Source organism: Neoarius graeffei, chromosome 16 (genome assembly GCF_027579695.1).
Source record: "Neoarius graeffei isolate fNeoGra1 chromosome 16, fNeoGra1.pri, whole genome shotgun sequence".
NCBI classification, from domain to species: Eukaryota; Metazoa; Chordata; class Actinopteri; order Siluriformes; family Ariidae; genus Neoarius; species Neoarius graeffei.
Window position 1 is genome coordinate 7,044,970 of NC_083584.1, and position 23,359 is coordinate 7,068,328.

The following is a 23,359-nucleotide window of genomic DNA, read 5'->3' on the forward strand; positions in this document are numbered from 1 at the left end:
TTGAGTGTGTGTGTGTGTGTTTGCCAGCTCCATGAGAATTATTCGTCTTGACTGTAAAAACTCGGTAGTGAAACATGTCGTATCTTTTCACATGCAGGTTTTTATGTTTCTTAATAACTGAGATGAAACCCTCGATATAAGTTTTAAATGTAAACATGGTGATAGCAGCTACACTGTGTTCACCAGGACTGAAAGCCTGAGATGTTTCCAGTGTGGGGACATCGGGGATAAAAAGTTGAGTTGGTGACACAGAGCTGTGCAGTCGGGGAGCTCAGGGGGCGACACGGCCGAGATACAGCACCAGCAGGGTGGACACAGTCAGCAGGAGAGCAGAAGAGGTCAGTGCTGAGCCCAGCAGTAATGCTGACGATGCTAACACTGCAAATAATCCTGACGCTAATGTTCATGCTTGTACAGTTGCTACTTCTAACACTGGTGATGGTGATAGCATCGCTGCTAAACCTGAGGTGACTCCAGATGTTAGCAGTAGCACTAGTGGTGATACCGGCCTTAATGCTGACACTGAGACTGTCACTAATCCCACAAAGCTGCAGCAGGAGAACACACAAGACTCCAACTAAAGAAAAATGGAGTCAAGAAACTTGGCAAAGGTGGAGAAAACTTAGTTAAAGAAGAAAAAATATGGAAAGAGTAAGAAGTTGAGAAAATGCCAATCGTCTCAAAAGCCCCAGTGAATCAGTAAAGAGTGTAATGTGAGACAGTGAAAGAGCAGAGTGCAGTCGAGGTGCTACAGGAGAACAGCTCACACACATGGAGGAGGGTGAGATCTCCTCAGATGAGGTGAGTTACTCTGACTGCTCAGGTGTGTCAGAAACAGCCAGATGACATGAACTCCATCACTCAGATCAACCGCTTTCTAGAACAGACTAAAGGAAAAAGGACTATTTCACTGTCGAGTTCCTTCCCTGATAAGTCCAAGTTCATGAAATCAGCACAACACGTTACCAAGAAAGAGAACCTGAAGGTGCTGTCACTGTGAAGAACATTTCAACTCAGGAAATGGACGAGTGGTGTTCTCATCTCATCTCATTATCTCTAGCCGCTTTATCCTGTTCTACAGGGTCGCAGGCAAGCTGGAGCCTATCCCAGCTGACTACGGGTGAAAGGCAGGGTACACCCTGTAGAAGTTGCCAGGCCATCACAGGGCTGACACATACACACAGACAATCATTCACACTCACACCTATGCTCAATTTAGAGTCACCAGTTAACCTAACCTGCATGTCTTTGGACTGTGGGGGAAACCGGAGCACCCGGAGGAAACCCACATGGACACAGGGAGAACATGCAAACTCCACACAGAAAGGCCCTCACCGGCCATGGGGCTTGAACCCGGACCTTCTTGCTGTGAGGTGACAGCGCTAACCACTACACCACCATGCCGCCCATGAGCGGTGTTCTGTTATTTATATTTGCAGTGGAGTAATATCTGGAGGCTTGACACAGGACGTATGACAGACGCTTCATGTTGGTTTACTCCGTACTTTCTTAAACTCCCCATGCAACACAATACAACTCCACAAGGTTCCTACCCAGGTATTTTACCTCATGCTACATCCCCTTTTCCAAATAAAGAATCTTCTCTGGGAGGATGCATGAGTAGGTCTTAGTAAACAGTATGAAAACTGTTAATAGAGAACTATTCACTTTCTTTCACAGATGAAAGTGAAACTTTATTTTCAGTGTAACTTCAGTAAACACATCTAGCATTGCAAAACAACAAGATAACAAAATAGTCCTTTTAAAGAGTCAAGTCAAGTCTATTTGTATAGCGCTTTTAACAATAAAAATTGTCGCAAAGCAGCTTGACACAATCTGAACAACTTAAAACATGAGCTAATTTTATCCCTAATCTATCCCCAATGAGCACGCATGTGGCGATGGTGGCAAGGAAAAACTCCCTCAGATGACATGAGGAAGAAACCTCAAGAGGAACCAGACTCAAAAGTGAACCCATCCTCATTTGGGCAACAACAGACAGCATGACTATAATATTAACAGTTTTAACAAGAAGTCAGTATTGTTGATGTTATAAACTCTTCACTGATGGAAACTTGAGTGCAAAACTGTTCATGACAACTGCAGTCCTAAAGTTAGCAAGTCAACTGTAGTCCTCAGCCATAAAAGCATTACTGTAAGAGTCCAGAGCATCCTCCAAGTGTGACTTTCAACTGTCCTCATGGGGCCGTCCTCCACAGGAGTGATGCGATGAGACTCCAACCAGACACAGGGCACCAGGATGGATCAGGCAGGTCCGAGGAGCAGAAGAGGTCAGCATCTCGATCCCAGGACCAACATGTAACTCAGAGGGACAGATTTGGGGGAGGGGGCGAGGGGGAGAGAGAGAGGGAGAGAAAACACAGGTTGTTAGGTATGCCCAATGTCACCTGAATAAGTAGGAAGAGGAATGCATATTGCACAAGCAGAGTACAAGCAGGGACTCCGGCAACTAACTATGACAGCATAACTAAAAGGAGAGAGTCAGAAGGTAACACAGGCATGAGGGAGCCCCAGGACATGAAGCAGCCAGCCACTACACTGTCAACAAACTCGAGTGAGCAAGCGAATGGGGACTGACAGCATCCATACATCCCAGTTTACCAAAACACTCTATGTCTGAGGACCCTCCAGATCTACACCTTTACCTCATAAACACCATTAACAAAAGGCTTGACTAAACAGATATGTTTTTAGCCTAGACTTAAACACTGAGACTGTGTCTGATTCCCAAACACTACTTGGAAGGCTGTTCCATAACTGTGGGGCTTTGTAAGAAAAGGCTCTGCCCCCGATGTAGCCTTCACTACATGTGCCCAAATCCAGAATCCAGGGACACATGTCCAACCGGGGGCATTTTGAGTTATTGACAGATTCAGAAAGTACAGTTTCTAAGCTTTCCAATGATGCCTTCCATGTGGAGATCTGACAATATTTGAAGAATGTGTGGCCTTTTGAAAGTGTATACCTCTTAAAACAGAAAAGGGAGAAAATTGCCCTCAAAGTTTTCCATCTCAGCTACTCTGGGTGCAGGGCGGGCACATAATGGTGCTCATTTGCATGATATTAAGGAAACTCTACCCCCTACTCGCTAGCACGATGCTACTTTCATGTAAACAAAGATCACCACGTCAATTTTCCTTCCATGCAAAGTATGCCCAAAACAATTATGAAGTACAAAAATAAGTCCTAAAGTATACTTTAACGTTTTGTGGTTGAAAAATTACTCACACCGTAAGAAAGATAGCACGATGATAACACAACTAACACAACGCTAGTTTCATGTAAAGCCTCAGTCACAACCAGCTGTACATGCTCCTATGGCCGGTCTACATGCAAAAAACGCAAGAAACGCATGGAGGGCGCGCATGAAATGCACGAGAGCGCGCGTGTGATGTGCTGATTTTCGAGCCGCAGACCGGCCGCAGAGGTTCTTTGTCATGTCAAACAAACTCTACGGGCGCTTACGTTTTTTTCAGGTTGCAAGACAAACATACGGCCAACGCGCGTCTTTCTCCATGAACAAAAAAAATGCAGCGATTTGGGAAACACCAAAAATCACACGGCCAAAAAATCATACGTCCGGTTGTGACCTAGGCTTAACCAAACCACAACACTCTCCGTTACATGCAAAAATAACCACACAGCCTTAGATTAATAAACTTACCCCATCAGAAAGAGAAACATCGCCTTGCACACACCAATGCCTCCGATGGAATGTAATCCTCGCTTCCTTGAAATGGCGCCTTGCACACACCAATGCCTCCGATGGAATGTAATCCTAGCTTCCTTTTGGTTGGGTTTTTTGCTAGAAATGGTTATCTCTGATGTAAAAACCGTGTGTCTGTTTGCTTCGCGGTGTTTTGCTCCTCTGCGCTCTGTCTAGCTTGCTTGTTCCATAGTGAAATTACATGCATGTATGCAGCTTAAGTAGCCATGCGCTCAGCTCGTATCATGCAGCTGATTGGCGAAAAAAAAAAAGGCTTAAATCATCATGTGAATGGCCCATATGGTAATTTACCCACACCCCCCAGCAGGCTACAGTCCTGACAAAAATGAGACAATTTGCAACAAAAAATGTATGCTTTTCCAACAAAACAATCTATTATCTGAAATACTGATTGCATTCTTCAAGATCTCAACTTGCACATGATGGAAAAAAACAAAAATCACAAATTTCGAAAAAAAAATGCTTCTTTTGCAATTATCTCGGATTCGTTTCGGCCGACATGTGTCCCTGGATTTGGTGAGGCGTCACATATGAGATACCAGCAGATAGCCTGCACCTTTTGATCTAAGTAGGCATGGCGGGTCATAGAGGAGCAGAAGTTCACTCAGGTACTGTGGTGCGAGACCATTTAGTGCTTTAAAGGTCAATAGTAGTACTTTATAATCAATACGAAATTTGATTGGGAGCCAATGCAGTGTGGATAAGACAGGGGTGATGTGGTTATATTTTTTAGTCTGAAAAGAGTCTTTTCAGCAATCAGCTGTTGTTCTCCTCCTATCTACGAGGGATGGGGTGGATGACCAAAACCCTCCAACTGAGTGTAGGAATTATTCTGCCCCATAGCTCACGCAGCTGCTAAGTCTATGAATAAAGAAAGTCTTTCAGGTACACTGGAGGTGCCCTGATTCTGGGAGGAAAGTGTCTCTCACACACTGGAGTCTGCTGACTGCCATCTTGCTGGACCTCAGGTGTGACAGAAGTAGTCACTGCAGTATTTTCAGGTGTTGCCTCAGGTAAGTTAGTCAGTGTTTCAGGTGCTCCAGGGGTTGGTGAGAGGTGGTATCTGTTTCTTTGCAAGGTGCCCCTAGGCATCTCGATGACGTAGGACCTTGGCGTATCTGCTGTAGACAAAACTGTGCCTCTTTTGAGCATATCTTTGACCCACACCTGATCTCCAGGTTGCAGGTGTGGCAAGTCATATGCTCAGTGTCTGCAGTCATAGTTTTGTTGCTGTTTTTGTCTGTATCTCTGTTCTTTTGTTTTCAGTTTTTCCATGTCTGCACATCTTGGTTTGAGTTGGGATGGAATGAGAGGAACAGTTGTTCTTATTCTCCTCCCCATGAGGAGTTCTGTGGGACTGCATCCATTCACCAGTGGTGCAGTGCAGTAGACCAAGAGGGCTAGGTAAGGATCACTGGATTTCTTGAGAAGACTTTTAATTGTCCTTACAGCACACTCAGCCTCCCCATTGCTCTGTGGGAAATGGGGACTGGATGTCACATGTTTGAAGCTCCAATCCTGTGCAAACTTTCTGAAGGGCTCAGATGCAAACTGTGGCCCATTGTCAGAGCACACTTCTTTTGGTATCCCATGACATGCAAAGACAGACTTGAAGTGCTCGGTCACTGCTTCGAGTCAAGTCAAGTCAAGTTTGTTTGTATGGCGCTTTTAACAATAGACATTGTCCAAAAGCAGCTTTACAGAATCTGAATGACCCAAGACATGAGCCAATTTTATCCCTAATCTATCCCCAATGATCAAGCCTGTGGCGATGGTGGCAAGGAAAAACTTCCCCAGATGACACGAGGAAGAAACCTCGAGAGGAACCAGACCCAAAAGGGAACCAATCCTCACCTGGACAACAACAGACAACATGACTATAACATTAACAGTTTTAACATGAAGTCAGTTTTGTTGATGTTATAACTCTTCATTCATGGAAACAAGTGCAAAACTGTTCATGACATCTGCAGTCCCAAAGTTAGCAAGCCAACTGTAGTCCTCAGCCACAAAAACATTCCTGTAAGTGTCCAGAGTGTCTTCCAAGTGTGACTTTCAACTGTCCATATAGGGCCATTCTCCACAGGAGTGATGTTATGAGACTCCAACCAGACATAGGGCATCAGGATGGATCAGGCAGGTCCGAGGAGCAGAAGAGGTCAGCACCTTGATCCCAGGATTGACATGTAACTCAGAGGGACAGATTGGGGGGGGAAGAGAGAGAAAACACAGGTTGTGAGGTATGCCCAATGTCACCTGAATAAGTAGGTATCATATACATTTTGTGCGGAGTACAAGCAGGGACTCTGGCAAAACTAACTATGACAGCATAACTAAAAGGAGAGAGCCAGAAGATAACACAGGCATGAGGGAGCCCTGGGACATAAAGCAGCCAGCCACTACACCATCAACAAACTCAAGTGAGCAAGTGAGTGGGGAACTGATGGCATCCATACATCCCAGTTTACCAAAACACTATGTCTGAGGACCCTCCAGATCTACTCCTTTACTTCATAAACACCATTAACAAAAGGCTTGGCTAAACAGATATGTCTTCAGCCTAGACTTAAACACTGAGACTGTGTCTGATTCCCGAACACTATTTGGAAGGCTGTTCCATAACTATGGGGCTTTGTAAAAAAAGGTTTTGCCCCCTGATGTAGCCTTCACTATATGAGGTACCGGCAGATAGCCTGCACCTTTTGATCTAAGTAGATGCTTCTGATGTCATGAATGTTAGTCTGGCCATTTCAAAGTATCTTGAGAAATAGTCCACAATGACCAAGTAATGCTTGTTTCCTGTCTGAAACAAATCTGCTCCTACAGTGGACCATGGCCTTGATGGGAACTCTGTTGGTAGTATCATTTCTCTGAGATTTGTTCTCTTGTGGGCATATGTGTCACAGTTCTCTATCATTTTTGTCAGCTCTCTGCTGAGGCCTGACCACCACACCGAGCATTTAGCTCTCTCCCTGCATTTGATTATTCCCAGGTGGTCCTCATGCAGCTTGGACAACATGTCTGCTCTGAGTGATGTTGGAATTACTATCCTGCTGCCATAGAGTAGCAGACCATTGTTGACCGTGAGCTCACCTGAGAATGGCAGATGGGGCTGGAACACTCTTTCAATAGAGAACTTATCTGCCATCCCACCACAGAGAATTTCTTCAGTTGCTGGAGAATGGTGTTGTTGTCCTGATGTTTCCATATTTCTTGGAGTCTTTTTTCTGTAGCTGGCAGGCTTGCAATGACAGGATCAACATACAGGTTGATTTCCTCCTCTTGCAGACCCTCTGCTGTGTTGCTGACAGGAGCTCTGGATAGCACATCTGCAGATACGATATTTTTCCCGGCCACATATGAGATTGTATACAAGAACCACATTCGTCTCATGCACAGATGCTGCATGCATGGTGGGAGTTCATCCAAGCTCTTGGAGCCCAGTAGGGGAACTAGAGGCTTGTGGTCGGTTTTAATATGGAATCTTTTCCCAATGAGGAACTCAGCAAACCTCTCACAGGCCCATGTTGAGGCGAGTGCCTCCTCCTTGATCTGGGTGTATTGCTGTTCAGTACTGCTGAGGGCTCTCGAAGCATATGCCACTGGTTTCCATCCTGTGTCTGCCTGCTGCTGGAGAAGTATGGTGCCCAACCCGAATGAGGACAAATCAGCAGAGACCATTGTCTCAACATTCAGGTCATACAGTGGCAGCCCTGGAGGTGATGTCAGTTCTGCTTTGATGCTATCAAAAGCCTGCTGCTGCTGTGGCCCCCAGGTCCACATGTTGGACTTTTTCAGTAGGTCTCCGAGAGGATACATTTTCTCTGCCAAGTGAGGCAGGAACTTCCCTAGATGGTTTGTCATCCCCAGAAAGCATCTCACCTTGCTGATGTTGTTTGGCTCTTTTATGGCTCTGACAGCATTCACCTTATCATGGTCTATGCTGACCCCAATGCCTCAATGACCTGCCCCAGGAATTTTATCCTGCTTTTTGAGAACTCACACTTGTCACTGAGTGCTACTTCCACTTCCTACAGACGTGATAGTGCCCTATGCAGTCTCGCATTGTGCTCACTCTGTGTGGCTCCCCAGATGAGCACATCATCCATCTGACACAGAACACCATCTAGACCCTCCAGAATGCATGACATGTTTCTGGAAGTGTTCTGGTGCTGATGAGTTTCCAAAGCACCAATGGTTGTAACAGTACTGCCCGAATGGGGTAATGAAGGCGGTTAGCAGGGAAGACTCCTTGGACAGTGGAATCTGCCAAAATCCAGTGTTGGCATCCAATTTTTAAAACAATTTGTCTCCAGCAAGTTGCCCTAAGGTGTGTTTGACTGAGGGAAGTGGGTGTTTCTCTCTCATCACTGATTTATTCAGCTCAGTGTGGTCAGTGCATATTCTCACCCTGCCCGAGCCTTTGCATCAGCTGACAGTAAGCCCAAGAATGCAACTTCATCATCATAATCCTCTGTTTCAGTAGCAACACTCACTTCATTCAGTTTTTGTCCTGCACACTCTCGTATAATGTCCCTGTTTTCTGCAGTGATTACACACTGCTTCTCTTGCTGGGCATTGTTGCCAGCTGTCCTTTTGCATCTTCACATCTTTTGCATTGTATTTGTCTGTCCTGCGGTGCTTTCTTGCCTGTCTGTCTGTATTGTGGTTTGGTTTCCCAGATAGCAAAAATCAGTTGAATCAACACTGAAATAGCGTTTGGCAGAAAACATTGAAATAATGTTGAAATGATATTGAAAGTGTCCCCTTGAATTTGGGTTGAATCAACGTTGAATTTTCAACCCTATCAGCATTGAATCACTAGTGATTCAACCATCATCTAAATAGAAATTTCTATTTAGATGATGGTTGAATCACTATTGATTCAATGCTGATAGGGTTGAAAATTCAACATTGATTCAACCCAAATTCAAGGGGACACTTTCAATATCATTTCAACATTATTTCAATGTTTTCTGCCAAATGCTATTTCAATGTTGATTCAACTGATTTTTGCTATCTGGGGGAGCACCCAGAGGAAACCCATGCGAACAGCATGCAAACTGCACACAGAAAGGCCCTTGTCAGCCGCTGGGCTCGAACCCAGGACCTTCTTGCTGTGAGGCGACAGTGCTAACCACTACACCACTGTGCCACCCGGATGCAGCCTGGAGTTACCAAATATAGTCTCGTCGTCAATGGAGCTCGAGCTCTTCTGAAAGTTCTTCTGAGAGACGGTTATTTGGACCATTCCAAATAGCGGCCGGTACGGTAGAAAATGGAGATGTTTGTTTTTCTGTTTGTTTTTTCCTTACATGTTGCACACACAAGATTTGCACATAACCATAAATAATAATCTATTCTTCATAGTTCCTTGTGCTCTATTAAAATTCTAAATTAAATAAATGAAATTCAATGAAATATAGGAAACCCCCCTCCCACAAAATGGTCTCACCCAGAGTGCACCCAGGCTCCTGTCCAGTGGTGCAGTGTATGATGACAACAAAATCAACATATATTCAACATTGATCAAATGTTTCCTTCAACCATTACATTGATTCGAACACATTTTTTCAACTTATTTTATCAGTGGTTGATTAATGGTTGATCCACCATCAGTGTTTAACTATAACTGTAAATCAACCATCTTGACCAAATATCAACAATGAAATAACATCATTTGCTATCTGGGTTGGTTTGGTTTGGCCGCGCATCACCACGTGCACGCTGTCAAGCTGTGTGTTGGATATGTCTGCTTTAAAGTTAGTCTTTAACATTTCGTGTTGCTTCTTAACCTGCTCGCTTTATTGAGCTCTGGTAACTGCTTTCTCTAGCGTCAGTTCAGGGTCCACTTGTAACTGTTCTGATAAGTGTTTATCTCTCAAACCCACAACAAATCTGTCTTTCACCATTTCATCATGTCAAGCTCCATATCCACAGTGCTCCACAAGGCAATGCAGTGCAGTATGGAAGCTGTCTGCCAACTAGCTCATTTCTTGCTGCCGCTGATTAAACTTTGCTCTCTCAAAGATGACATTTCTGCAGGCCATGAAATGAGCATCCAACTTTCTTTTCACCATGTCATACTCACTTGCCTCCTCCAGGCTGAGGTGTAGGGAAACCAGTATATCCTCTGCCTCCTCTCCCATGGTGCAGATAAGCACATTCACCTGATTCTCGTCTGCTTGTGTCTGCAATCCGGATGCAATGCGAAATCTTTCAAAGTGCTTTATCCACTTTGTCCATTCATCTGCATTGAACACGAACTTCTCTGGTGGGGAGACTTGAAACTGACTCAAGCTGCCACTTTGCGGGCTTCCTGCCATAGCCTGAAGTGTATCGCTCCGTGAAAAAAAAAAAAAACCTCATGCACTAAACTTGACTCACACCGGCTTTTAGTCTCTAACAGCCTAACTTTCTTCTGATATCACTTCTGACACCATGTTCTGACACCAAGTTCATGAAATCAGCACAACACATCACCAAGAAAGAGAACCTGAAGGTGCTGTCACCATGAAGAACATTTCAACTCAGGAAATGGACATCAGTGGGATGAAAGACTCTTCTCAGTTAGTTGTGGACACGCTCTATCTGGTCCTCTTTCTGGTGTTCTGGATTTTTCACTGTCTTTTCTGTTTCCACACATGAGACTGTACTGAAAACTCTGTGTCATGGACATTGAGAGACTGGACATGTCAGTGTGGAGTCAGTACACTCCTACATCCTGAGCAAACACTGGACAAACACTTGGATCTACAAATTTTTAAAAGTCATCCTCTCTCTGTGTGCGTATGGACTGAGTGAGTGGGCGGAGCCGGGGCGTGGTGAGTGAGTGTGAAGCTGTGGCCGCTGTGCCGGGAACGAGTGTTCTGTTTAAATCCTTATTTTTCACTTTCTTTCTTTCTTTCTTTCTTTCACTTTCTGCTGAGCTTCTAAAAAGCTTTGTTTGAGTTTATTTTCAGGTAATAAACAGGGGGTTTCCCCTAAAGCGACTGCCTCCAGTCTTTGTGCTGGAACCATGGCAGGGGTTTTTGATAAACTGACTCGGCGTCATGCTGTTAAAGCAGCATCGACAGCCAGTGTAGAGGATTGGAATTTGGCTGCCAGTGAAGTTGTTGGTCATGAGAATATCATGTCAGCGTCTCGCATGAATAATGTGATTGTTTTGTTTTTAAAATCAATCGAGCTTGCTAATCAGCTGATTGAGAAGGGTGTGGTGATAAATGGCGTTTTTACTCCTGTTGTCCCTCTTTCTAAATGTCCCCCCATTCATTTCTGATGAAGTCCTAGGACAAATACTGTCGCGCTATGGCAAATTGGTCTCAACAATTAAGAAAATTCCGATTGTGAGTAAATCCCCTTTCTTGAAACATATAGTGTCCTTCAGGCATTTCGTGTATATGATCCTTAAAGATAACAAAGATGAATTGGACTTGACAATGAATGTGACTGTGGACAACTTTAATTATGTGATTTATGCAAAAACTTGCATTATGAAATGCTTTGGTTGTGGACAAATGGGGCATCTTGTACATATGTGCCCTGACAAAATGGATGACGCGAACAATATTGGAAACAAGGAAAATAGTAATGGATCTAGGGGTGATGTGGCAGAGGGAGCATCTAACGAAAATAACATGAGTGCAACTACTGAGGGGGAGGCAGCTGCTTGTGTTAGTGGGCCTGTGAGTGAAACTCCTGACACACATTCCCCTCAAGAGCAAAATGCAGGGCATGGGTCTGACCAAGCGCATGCAGAGAACCACAATGATAAATCTACTGATGGGGAGGGTCTTTCCACACCTTTGGGGGAGATTATCACTGATTCTCAGCAGTGTCAGGGTAGCAGTGATGAGGCCACTAATGGTGAGGAGGTTCCCACCTGTGCGGAAGACATGGGAACCTCTGTATTGACTGAGGGCGATAATGTTTTTAAAGTACTGTCAAATAAAGGAAAAAGAAAGCGCCCTAAAAAGAGCAAAAAAAAGGCGAACAGGCTCTTATTGACCTGAGTGATAATGAGAGTGAGAACAATCTTTCTGACTGTAGCATAACCTGCAGCTTGTGACTAAGCGGCTATCTCATCTCATCTCATTATCTGTAGCCGCTTTATCCTGTTCTACAGGGTCACAGGCAAGCTGGAGCCTATCCCAGCTGACTACGGGCGAAAGGCGGGGTACACCCTAGACAAGTCGCCAGGTCATCACAGGGCTGACACATAGACACAGACAACCATTCACACCTACGGTCAATTTAGAGTCACCAGTTAACCTAACCTGCATGTCTTTGGACTGTGGGGGAAACCGGAGCACCCGGAGGAAACCCACGCGGACACGGGGAGAACATGCAAACTCCACACAGAAAGGCCCTCGCCGGCCACGGGGCTCGAACCCGGACCTTCTTGCTGTGAGGCGACAGCGCTAACTACTACACCACCGTGCCACCCCGACTAAGCGGCTATCGCACTCGCAATTACAGAGTGGAGGATATAAAGAAATTCCTTAAGGATACAAAGCATTCTAGGCAGGTCTGGGTTGACGAACATTTTCCTGATATTGAGCAGTTTATGATGAAAGCACAAACATTTATGCGTGAGGGTAGCTTCACTGATCAAGAGGGCTATCGTCTCAGGAAAATTCTTACAAAACTCAATGTTTTATTGAATGCCAAAGATGTTTAATGTTAAACACCTTTTCCACATTTTTCTTTCTAATGATGGGTGAGATTCGTGTTGCTTCATTAAATATAAATGGCACTAGAGAAAGAAGTAAGAGAGTTGCTGTTTTTGAAACAATTAGACAGAACAAATTTGAAGTCCTTTTTGCGCAAGAAACTCAGTGATGTGACTAATGCAGCCGATTGGGCTCAGGAGTTTGACGGTCTGTCTATTCTGAGTCATGGTACATTTAATAGTTGTAGGGTTGCAGTTTTGTTTTCTAAGTCCTTTATTCCTATCACCTACCATGTTGATGAAATTATAAAGGGTAGACTTTTAAAAGTCAGAGCCCAGTTTCAGAATTGTCTTTTTGTGTTTATTTGCATTTATGCTCCTACACTGGCAACAGACAGTATGCTGTTTTTAAATACTTTAGGAAATGTTATAGGTAATTGTTGTTCTGAAGATATTGTAATCCTTGGAGGAGATTTCAATTGTACTGCACAAAATATTGACAGAAATCATGGGGAGCCACACATGCCCTCTCGTAGATGACTTGGAGAGATTATGAATTCCAATGATCTTAGTGATATTTGGAGAAACTTTCATGGTGGGCAGAAGCAATATACCTGGGTACACTCATATAATAATTCTTTGTCTTTGGCAAGACTTGACAGATTTTATGGTTTCAAACATCAGCTTAGTCTATTCAGGAATTGTTCTATTATTCTAGTTGGCTTTTCAGATCACAGTTTGGTTTTCTGTTCTTTATATTTAGAATCTGTAAAACCAAAAAGTGCCTACTGACACTTTAACACAAATTTGTTGGCTGATGGTCATTTCAGAGAAGTCTTCCTTTTTTTCTGGAAGGAATTTAGAACCACAAAATCTTGTTACAAGTCTTTGCAGAAATGGTGGGATTGTGCTAAAGTTCAAGTAAAACAACTCTGTCAAGAGTATATGGCCAATGTCACAAAGAGCATAACACTTTCAATGAGAAAACTCGAGGAGGAAAAAATTGAACTTCAAAATCTGGCAGAACAAATTGGTAATCAGGCATCCACTGAAATTCTCAAAACAAAGAAGAAAACATTGGCTGATTTTTTAGGGTTAAGGGCACAGGGAGCTCTGGTCAGGTCCCGCTTTCAAAGTGTGGAGTTGATGGCTGTACCATCAAAATTGTTTTTTTAACTTGGAGATAAAGAATAGCCAGAGGAAGTTCATTCATGCTTTGAGGTCTGAGGATGGGAAAATTTTTATCTGATCCTACAGGAATACGTGAGAGAGCAGACAATTTCTATAAGGAGCTGTACAAGTGTGATATTCCACAAGATCAGGCGACTGACAAAGCTTTCCTTTGTGATCTACCTAAGGTATCTGAAGAGGCAAATACAGCCCTTGGAAGGGTGTTGACCCTAGAGGAGCTGGAGAGAGCCCTCCAGAGTATGGAGAGTGGTAAAGCACCTGGAGTACATGGCCTGCCAGTAGACTTTTATAAGTCCTTTTGGCCAGAGTTGGGCACAGATGTGCTTGCTGTTCTGAGAGACAGTATTGCCAAGGGGAAGCTGCCACTGAGCTGCCATAGAGCAGTGCTCACTTTGCTGCCAAAAAAGGGAGACCTGACAGACATAAGATCATGGAGGCCGGTGTCAGTCCTCTGTTCTGAATATAAACTGCTTTCTAAAGTTTTAGCAATTAGACTGGGGGAGGTTTTGGAGCAGGTAGTCCACCCTGACCAGACCTACTGTGTGCCAGGCAGACTGATTCATAATAATATTTCCTTCATTAGAGATGTTTTTTATATTGGCAATTCTTTTAGTCTTGATTTTGGTGTGATTTCAATTGATCAAGAAAAAGCTTTTGATAGGGTTGAGCATAGTTATTTGTGGAACACTTTATCAGCCTTTGGTTTCAGCCCAAATTTTATTTGTATGATTAAAGTATTGTATTGTGACATTGAAAGTATCCTCAAAGTTAATGGTGACTTGTGTGCTCCTTTTAAAGTATACAGAGGTGTCTGTCAAGGATGTCCCTTGTCGGGTATGCTGTATAGTATGGCTATTGAGCCTCTCCTTTGCTCCGCCTACTCAAGCAAGTAGGACGCTTCTTTGCTTTGCTCCTGCTTTACTCCTGCTTGATCTTTATTTTATTTTACTTTTTCACTTAATTTCCACTATTTCTTCATTTTATTTTTCACCTTTACAAGATAAGTTAGCTTTTAAAACAAAATGCCAGGAGGCAAAAAATCCAGGAGATCCTGTAGAAAATGCACAGAACTAGAACAGAGGATTTCTATCCTGGAATCAAAGATCGATGCCCTGCCAAAGACAGACGAACTAAGAGCGATATCTCAGGAAAGGAGTACAGAAACAGTGGCTGAGAATGCAGAGATTGCACCCTGACAGGCCGATGGCATTGCAGATCGAGTGGATGAATACATCGATCTAACAGAGCAAAACGTGAGTACAGAAAACTGGCACACGATGGGTGGCAGGCCCAAAAATAAAAACAGAAGAGGAATTACCTCAAAACCAGTTCGTTCTGATACTATGCAACCCATGCTCCACAGCCATGTTATTAGAAATAGAGCCAGGTCTACAAACTACAATAGGATTTACAATCCTATGGAAAATCCACAGCCCATAAGGCTTCAGAACAAATTTGAATGCCTCAGGGATGTGGAAGCGGAATTTTCAGGCAGACAAGCGCATCATAGAAAGAGATCGCACCACAACCGAAGAGCTGTGGGAAGAGGCAAAAAGCAGCTCATAATACCACCTGATCCCACAACCCTTGTTCTTGGTGATTCCACTGTAAGACATTTAAAAGGACATGGGATGATTATTTGCTGCCTTCCATACACATCCATCTCTGACACCAAAGACAGCATTTTGAAACTCATGTCCGAGCATAAAACTATCAAACGTATTGTTGTGCATGTGGGAGCAAATGATGTTTTCAGAGAACAGCTGTTTGTCCAAGATGATTTCAGAAAACTTTTTTCTGATCTCTATAAGACTGGAATACAATCTTTTATCAGTGGCCCACTCCCTGCAAGGGGAAGCTTTGCATTTACTAGGCTCTTCAGTTTTAACACCTGGCTTGGAAAAACTTGTTTTTTATTTGGTATGAACTTCATAGACAATTTTAACCTTTTCTGGAATCGTGGAGAATTCTTCAAGCCAAATACGTAGCACTGAACTCAGCCGGATTGGGACCAAAGTTTTAGCTGATCACTACAGTCTCTCTCTCCAGCATGCATTCTTTTCTCAGCCAACATTGAGCAGAACTGCTGATAAGTGCTCACAGACTGACCCAGTTAAAGATATCAACAATACCTCTGCAAAGTCAAAACAACCATCCATGCAAGCACAGCAGAGATGCTTCAACAAGGACACACAGCCATCTGGGGCAGACTGCCAAGAACCATCTGGGGCAGACTGCCAAGGACATCAACAATCACATGGAGAATGTGAGCATGTTGTTAACAATGGGCAGCCACAGATATCTGCATCGCCCATCCAGATTGAGGACCTGACCAAAGACAATCATGCCAAGGCTGCATCATCCACATCTCGACCCCATGCAAGTATCACAGAGACTGTCAGGGAGACAGTCACCACAGAGACAGTCATGGAGACACTCACAAAGACCTCACCAAAGTCCCAATCTCAGTCTCACTCTTCTGACTTTGTTGTACCATCTCCATCTCCCCCCTGCATGGATTTCCCTAAAAGTATGCAGAGATTGCTGCCAATGGCTGCACTCTCTTTTTCCAGCCCAAATCATTCACGACAAGCAGTGTACCCAGTTCATCGAAAATCAACCAACAGACTGAACTGTGTTCGCCCAGGACTTTCAGCTGGCTACCAATCTTTTTCACCATCTAAAAAATACATAACATCTCCAATCCTTCCCCCTCCCAACCTCATGGAACATACAGAGAGTCTTGTATGATGTGCTGTGGGTCCCTGCATTGGGTGTAGTTTTGAAAACAGGCTGGGACCCAGTATGCCTACAGTATGCCATTCTCTATTCCTGTGTTGATAAGAAATAGAAAACATAGAGCATATTTAACCCAGGGGGTAAACCAGTCTAGTCTCCTTCCTGTTTCAAAACAACAGTGCGCCCAAGCGGATATTACTTCTAGACTTTCTGTAAAGCTAGCTCTTCATAACGTTAGATCACTTTCAAACAAGTCATTTTTAATTAATGATCTTATTTGCAAACACAATCTTGATTTTTTGCTTCTAACTGAAACATGGCTGGATCAAGCAAAGACTGCTACCACCCTTATTGAAGCAGCCCCCCAAAATTTTAATTTCATGAGTGCTACCCGACATGGGAAAGGTGGAGGGATCGCAAATATATTCAAAGCCTCTTTTCAATGTAAACAGTCCTCACTTGGTGATTTTACATCCTTTGAACACTTACGTATGTGCACTTGTTACATGCTCTCCTAACATATTGTTATTAACTATTTACAGGCCTCCGAGACATTCAGCCAAAGTTTTTCTGGAAGAGTTTGGTGAACTGTTGTCAGTCATTTGCTTAGAGTTTGACTGTCTTATTATATCTGGGGATTTTAACTTGCATGTAGATAATCCTGAAAACACTTATGCCAGAGAACTACTTGCACTTATTGACAACTTCAACCTAGTACAACATGTACAGGGGCCGACCCACTCTCGTGGTCATACCCTTGACCTCGTTATCACAAAGGGTCTTATTGTTTCTACTACTGTTGTTGACCTGGCCTTATCTGATCATTTCTGTTTTCTCTGATGTTTCTATGTCCCCTCACATTCAGAACAGCTCAACGACTATGGGTAGGAGAGTCATAAACGACAACACGTGTTCTCTTTGAGCAAGCTCTCTCTCGGATCTCAACTAAAATGTCAGACTCTGTAGATGACTGACTGGAAATTTTTAATTTAAATATGACCCAAATTATGGATGATATTGCTCCATTCAAAATCAAAAGAGTCAATGACAAGCAGAAAGCACCATGGAAGCAATACCCAGCTGTTAAACTGCTAAAGAGAGAATGTAGGAAGACTGAAAGAAAATGGCACAAATCTAAACTTCACATCCATTATCAAATCCATAAAGAGATGCTTTGTAAATATAATTATGAAATTTCAGTTAATAAAGGCAATGAGTTTGCATCCTTCTTCAAAGGTAAAATTGATAAAATACGGCAGAATATTGCTCATAATATATCTCAGTTGCAAATAACTGAAAAGCTGCAATCACCAGTGACACAGACAGACAATTTCAACTCAATGTCAGAATTTTGTCTGATTATGAGACTCTTGAAAAAACTGTACAAAATCTCAGTTCCTCAACATCTGAATTGGACATTCTGCCCACCAACTTTTTTAAGTCTGTTCTTCACCTTATAATTACAGATGTGCTTCAGATCATAAATACATCCCTAGAGACTGGCATTTTTCCTGCGTCCCTGAAAAAAGCTGTTGTAAAGCCCCTACTTAAAAAGAATAATCTGGATGCTTCAGTATTGAACAACTACAGGCCAATATCAAATCTACCATTCATCGGGAAAATCCTTGAAAAAATTGTCTTCAATCAATTAACTGCCTTCTTGATATCAAACAGCTGTTTTGATAACTTTTAGTCAGGATTTCGTGCCAATCATAGCACTGAAACAGTGCTGATTAAAGTTATAAATGGCATACGTCTTAATACTGATGCAGGCAAAACATCGGTCCTGGTGTTACTGGACCTCAGTGCAGCTTTTGATACTGTTGATCACAACATACTGCTATATTGACTTGAACACTGGGTTGGGTTGACTGGTAAAGTTATCAATTGGTTAAAATCATACTTAAAAGATAGAAGCTTCTTTGTTACCATGGGAAATCGTACCTCAACATCAATGTCCTTGACCTGTGGTGTCCCCCAGGGGTCGATCCTTGGACCATTATTATTCAACCTTTATAGGCTCCCACTTGGACAAATTATCAAGAACAACTCAATTTTGTATCACTGCTATGCAGATGACACCCAAATTTATTTTGCTCTATCACCTAATGATTATGCCCCCCTTGAATGTCTCTACCAGTGTATCGACCAAATCAACAACTGGATGTCACAAAATTTTCTTCAGCTGAACACAGATAAAACAGAAATAATTATATTTGGGAAAAAAGATGAAAGACTCAGGATTACCACTATTCTTGACACAAAGGGGATTAAAACAAAAGATATGGTTAAAAATCTTGGTGTTTTCATTGACAGCAAGCTAAACTTTGACAGTCACATGAAAGCAATCACTAAATCGTCATTTTATCACCTAAAAAACATTTACAAACTAAGAGGACTTATGTCAAAAAATGATCTGGAAAAACTTATACATGCCTTCATCTCTAGTAGGGTTGATTACTGCAATGGCCTTTTCACAGGCCTGCCAAAAAAGACTATCAAACAACTTCAGCTGGTTCAAAATGCAGCGGCGAGGGTTCTCACACGAACAAAAAGAACAGAGCACATTACTCCAATTCTAAGGTCCCTTCACTGGCTTCCAGTAAGCTACAGAATTGACTTTAAAGCATTGCTGCTGGTGTACAAATCTCTAAATGGTACAGGGACCAATTACCTCTCTGATATGTTGCAGCAGCCTAACCCAATCAGATCTACCAGATCGCAGCAGCAAAATTTACTGGTAAAACCTGTTGTTTAAACAAAGTGTTGTGAAGCAGCTTTTAGCTACTATGCAGTACAGCTATGGAACCAACTAATAGAGGACATCAAAAATGCTCCTGCTGTTCGCAGCTTCAAATCTAGATTAAAGACCAAGCTATTTTCAGATGCTTTCTGCTAATTGATAAATATCATCATCTTTACATGTTTTAAACTTTACTTAACTTTTACAGTCTTTGCATGTCTTAAACTTTACTTAACTTTTATTCCATTTTATTCTGCTGTTTTTCCTGAACTTTCTCTCTTCTTCCCCCTTTATTGGCATTGACTAGGAGACCAAATCTGGCCACTGGGAGACTATTTGGTCTCCCAGTAACTATGTTGAAAAATGCTCTGGCTACCTACATACTGATAGTTTAGTTTTTCTGGTCCCTATAGCTGCAACTGGTAAATCTTTGGATAAACTGTGTGTTCTATCTCTAAATAAAAGGTCTCTGGACAAGAGGGTGGATACACCCTGGCACGAGGTTTTGCAGGTTGGAAATAATGTCAAACCACAATGGCGAGCTCTGTACAAGTCACCACTAACTAAAAAAGCTGGGGATCTACAATGGCGTATTCTGCATGGTGCTATAGCAGTGAATGCCTTCATTTCTGTATTGAATCCAGGTGTGGATCAAGGGTGCCCTTTTTGTTCTTTAAGGGAGACTGTATTCCATGCTTTTATGCACTGTCAGAGGTTAAGACCTCTATTTGCTATATTGCAGACACTTTTCTTTAAGTTCAATGAAAGTTTTTCTGTGGAGATTTTCATTTTTGGTTTTAAATATGTTTTAAACATATTTAAACATATGTTTTAAACATTTCACTTTAAATGTCAGCTCTGAAACTTTCTGCTTGGGCAAGCAAAAATAGCGATATATGTAAGTCGTAAAAGGAAAGTTGAACAGGATTTAAATGTTGATCTCTTGATGGTGTTTTCTACTCTTGTAAGATGTCGTATTTTGATTGATTTTTATTTTTATAAATCTATGAAGATGCTTGATGTATTTGAGGAAATATGGTGCTACAAAAGTGTGATGTGTGCGGTTGAAAATGACAAGCTACAGATTGCACATTTTTTTTAAAATAGACTTTTAACTTTTTTTCTTTTACATTTTGAATACAGTGCCAAGTTGATCTTGATGGTTTTTTTAAGATTGTAATAAAGGGATCTTGAAAATTCAATTCAAATTCTCTCTCTTTCTCTCTCTCTCTCTCTCTCTCTCTCACAGTTTGTCTCAATTCACCACCAGAAAAAGAAAAAAAAATCTGGGCTCACAAAAAAAAAAAAAAAAAAAATCGTGTTTGCTTTAAGTCATGTACAATCCAAAATGATGTAGCTAAATATGTCTTCGCAAGGATTGGGTCATGTGACTCTCAGAGAGATGATCTTACCCCAGTGTCTCCAGTTTACAGTGAGGATTCTCCAGTACAGCAGAGAGACGCTTCACTCCTGAGTCTCTGAGTTTATTCCCAGACAGATCCAGTTCTCTCAGGTGTGAGGGGTTTGATCTCAGAGCTGAAGTCAGAGCAGCACAGCCTTCATCTGAGATTCCACAATAACGCAACCTGCAGAGAGACAATGACACACTCTTCACTCTCTCAGTTTATATAATTTGCATGGATTACTGCACTTTTATATCTGGAATATACTGTGGAGTTTAAATTACTTATTGTTATTATGCTGACAGCATTTAGCCGATGCCCTTATCCAGAGCGACTTATAGAAATGTGTGTGTGTTTGTGTGGGTGGGCGACACTACATGCAAATCAGTTGTGCCAGGAACACACTTCACACATTATGGGTGATCAACTTAAGCACAAACTTACAAAGAAAATCAGCCTTTCTGTCAGAAATGTTTAGTTCAATTTGGCTTCGACGAGTACTTACACACCACTTGACTAAAAGATTGATAAATGAAGCCCTGTGTGTGTGTGTGTGTGTGTGTGTGTGTGTGTGTGTGTGTGTGTGTGTGTGTGTGTGTGTGTGTGTGTCAGAGAAAGAGAGAGAGAATTCAAAGTGATGCTCGCTCCCCTTCGGACAGAATGTGTACAATTCTACACATGAAGTTCCATAGCATTTTCCCTTTTGTCGAAAGGGGTTATACAATGATGTTTGTGCTTTTGGGAAACTCAACCCTGATCTGTTTATCCTACTACAAACACTGAATACAGAAATACTGTGGTGCTTGAAAGTTTGTGAACCCTTTAGAATGTTCTATATTTTTGCATAAATATGACCTAAAACAGGGATGGGCAACTGGCGGCCCGCGGGCCGCATGCGGCCCGCCTCCTTACTCAGTGCGGCCAGTAGATCATTTATTAATTATCAGGGGAAAAAAAAATTAACTGCGGCCTTTTTTTTTTACACTGTTGTAATTGCACTGTTGACCGATAGAGGGCGCTTCCTATGCAAACAATATCGGGGCCCTGGGCCTTACTCCCTTCAGCAAGGAAGAGAGACAAGAGATCCATGGCTACTAGCAGTGCAAAAAAAAAAAAGAAAACTCGATCAAGAAAACCATACCTTTCAGTCAAAATGGGAAGCAGATTATCTCTTCATAGAATTCAAAGGCAAACCCATGTGTCTGGTTTGCTTAGAAACCATAGCAGTCATGAAAGATTTCAACTTAAGTCGCCACTACAACACTTTGCACAAAGTTAAATATGAGCAGTACACTGGAGCTGCAAGGGCCGCTGTCGTAGCTGACCTCAAATCAAAAGTAAACCAACAACAGCAACTTTTCAGAGCCACAACTACACAGGAATCAGCACTCAAAGCCTCTTATGCTGTTTCACTTGAGCTTGCCAAAGCAAAGAAGCCATTGTCAGATGGGGAAATTGTCAAGGTGTGCACCGTGGAAATGGCTAAAGCTTTTGGTGACGATAAGATGGTTAAACACTTTGATACTGTCTCTTTGTCCCGACGCACAGTGACGCGCAGAATTTTTGACATTCACGATCATGTCGAAATTAAGCTGAGAAAAGTCATGCATGACTGCAAGTACTTCTCTTTGGCTTTGGATGAGAGTACAGATGTGATGGATGTTAGCCAGCTACTGATTTTTACGAGAACTATTGACAGTTCATTTGAAGTGCACGAGGAGCTATTACAATTGGTTTCTCTGCATGATACGACTAAGGGCACCGATATATTCAACGCCGTTGACAGTGTTGCAAGTGGATATGGTGGCTTTGACAAGCTGTCAACTGTTGTTACGGATGGCGCACCTGCGATGCAAGGAAGACACAGAGGTTTCGCAGGGCTCCTCCGACAGAGCGGGGTAAACTGCCCTATACTGCACTGTATCGTACATCAGGTGAGTAGCCTCATATTAACTGAGATGTAGGCCTGAGTTTGACATGGCAGGACAAAAATATTTTTTTTAACATGCCATGCATTTTATCTCTCCAGGAAGCGCTCTGCATGAAGACACTGAACTTTAGCCACGTTATGGATTTAGTGACCAAAGTAACAAATCTCATTGGGGGGGGACAGGTCCCTTTGTCACAGGAGGTTCATTGCCTTTTTGGATGAAGTGGACGCCGCGTATGGGGATTTACAAATGCACACTGAGATCAGATGGATGAGTCAAGGGAAGTGTCTGGAGCGTTTTTTTGCGCTGAGCTCTGAACCAGTGCCGTATTAAGCCAATGCGGTGCCCCTGGGCGCTATACCTCAAGTGCCCCCCCCCCCCACCACCACCACCCTTCGGCTTCAGCGCTGGTAGTGACAGCAGTTGTCGATGTTTTTATAAAAAAACGATCTAACACGGGAAAATTTTTAATTGCAGCTACACGCCTGGAGTCTTTCTCTTTTTTTTATTTTCTCTTCGCACAACCACTCAATTGATGTCTGTCCATTTTTCATTTCTACCGTGGTTTTTAAAAAATTTATACATTTCACCGTAGGTGGACTGGCTCAACTAACAGGTTGAGGAAAGCGGGTTAATGGTCACATAGGCCACTCTTGCTCAGAATTATGATTATTGTTGTTGTTCTTATGAAATTAGTGTTCATAATGAATTATATATGACTATTTAACAATGTCAAGTGTATAACCATTTTAAGTGTACAAACATTCACGAAAAATATTTTTAAAGTTTCTGTCATGTGGTGCCCCCCTACTGGCTGTGAGTGGTTAGTGCCCCTGGGCACTGTGCCGCAGGCCCATATAGTTAATCCGGCCTTGCTCTGAACTACCAGTGTTCTTGGAGAACAGTATTAGTGGTGATACAAGCACCTACTGC

General features: G+C 42.6%; 1 protein-coding gene across 7 annotated transcripts in view; it reads right to left on the reverse strand.

The window, feature by feature from the left end:
* Nucleotides 1–23,359, reverse strand: part of LOC132900380 (NACHT, LRR and PYD domains-containing protein 12-like) — a 71,236-nt gene that overhangs the window by 19,448 nt on the left and 28,429 nt on the right. For all 7 annotated transcript variants that reach the window (XR_009656777.1, XM_060942438.1, XM_060942441.1 and 4 more), the window contains one exon: nt 20,505–20,678. Coding sequence is in view for 6 of the 7 variants with exons in the window: in XM_060942438.1 (XP_060798421.1) it covers nt 20,505–20,678 (174 nt within the window). In the remaining variant the exon portion in view is untranslated. The remainder of the gene's footprint in view (nt 1–20,504; nt 20,679–23,359) is intronic.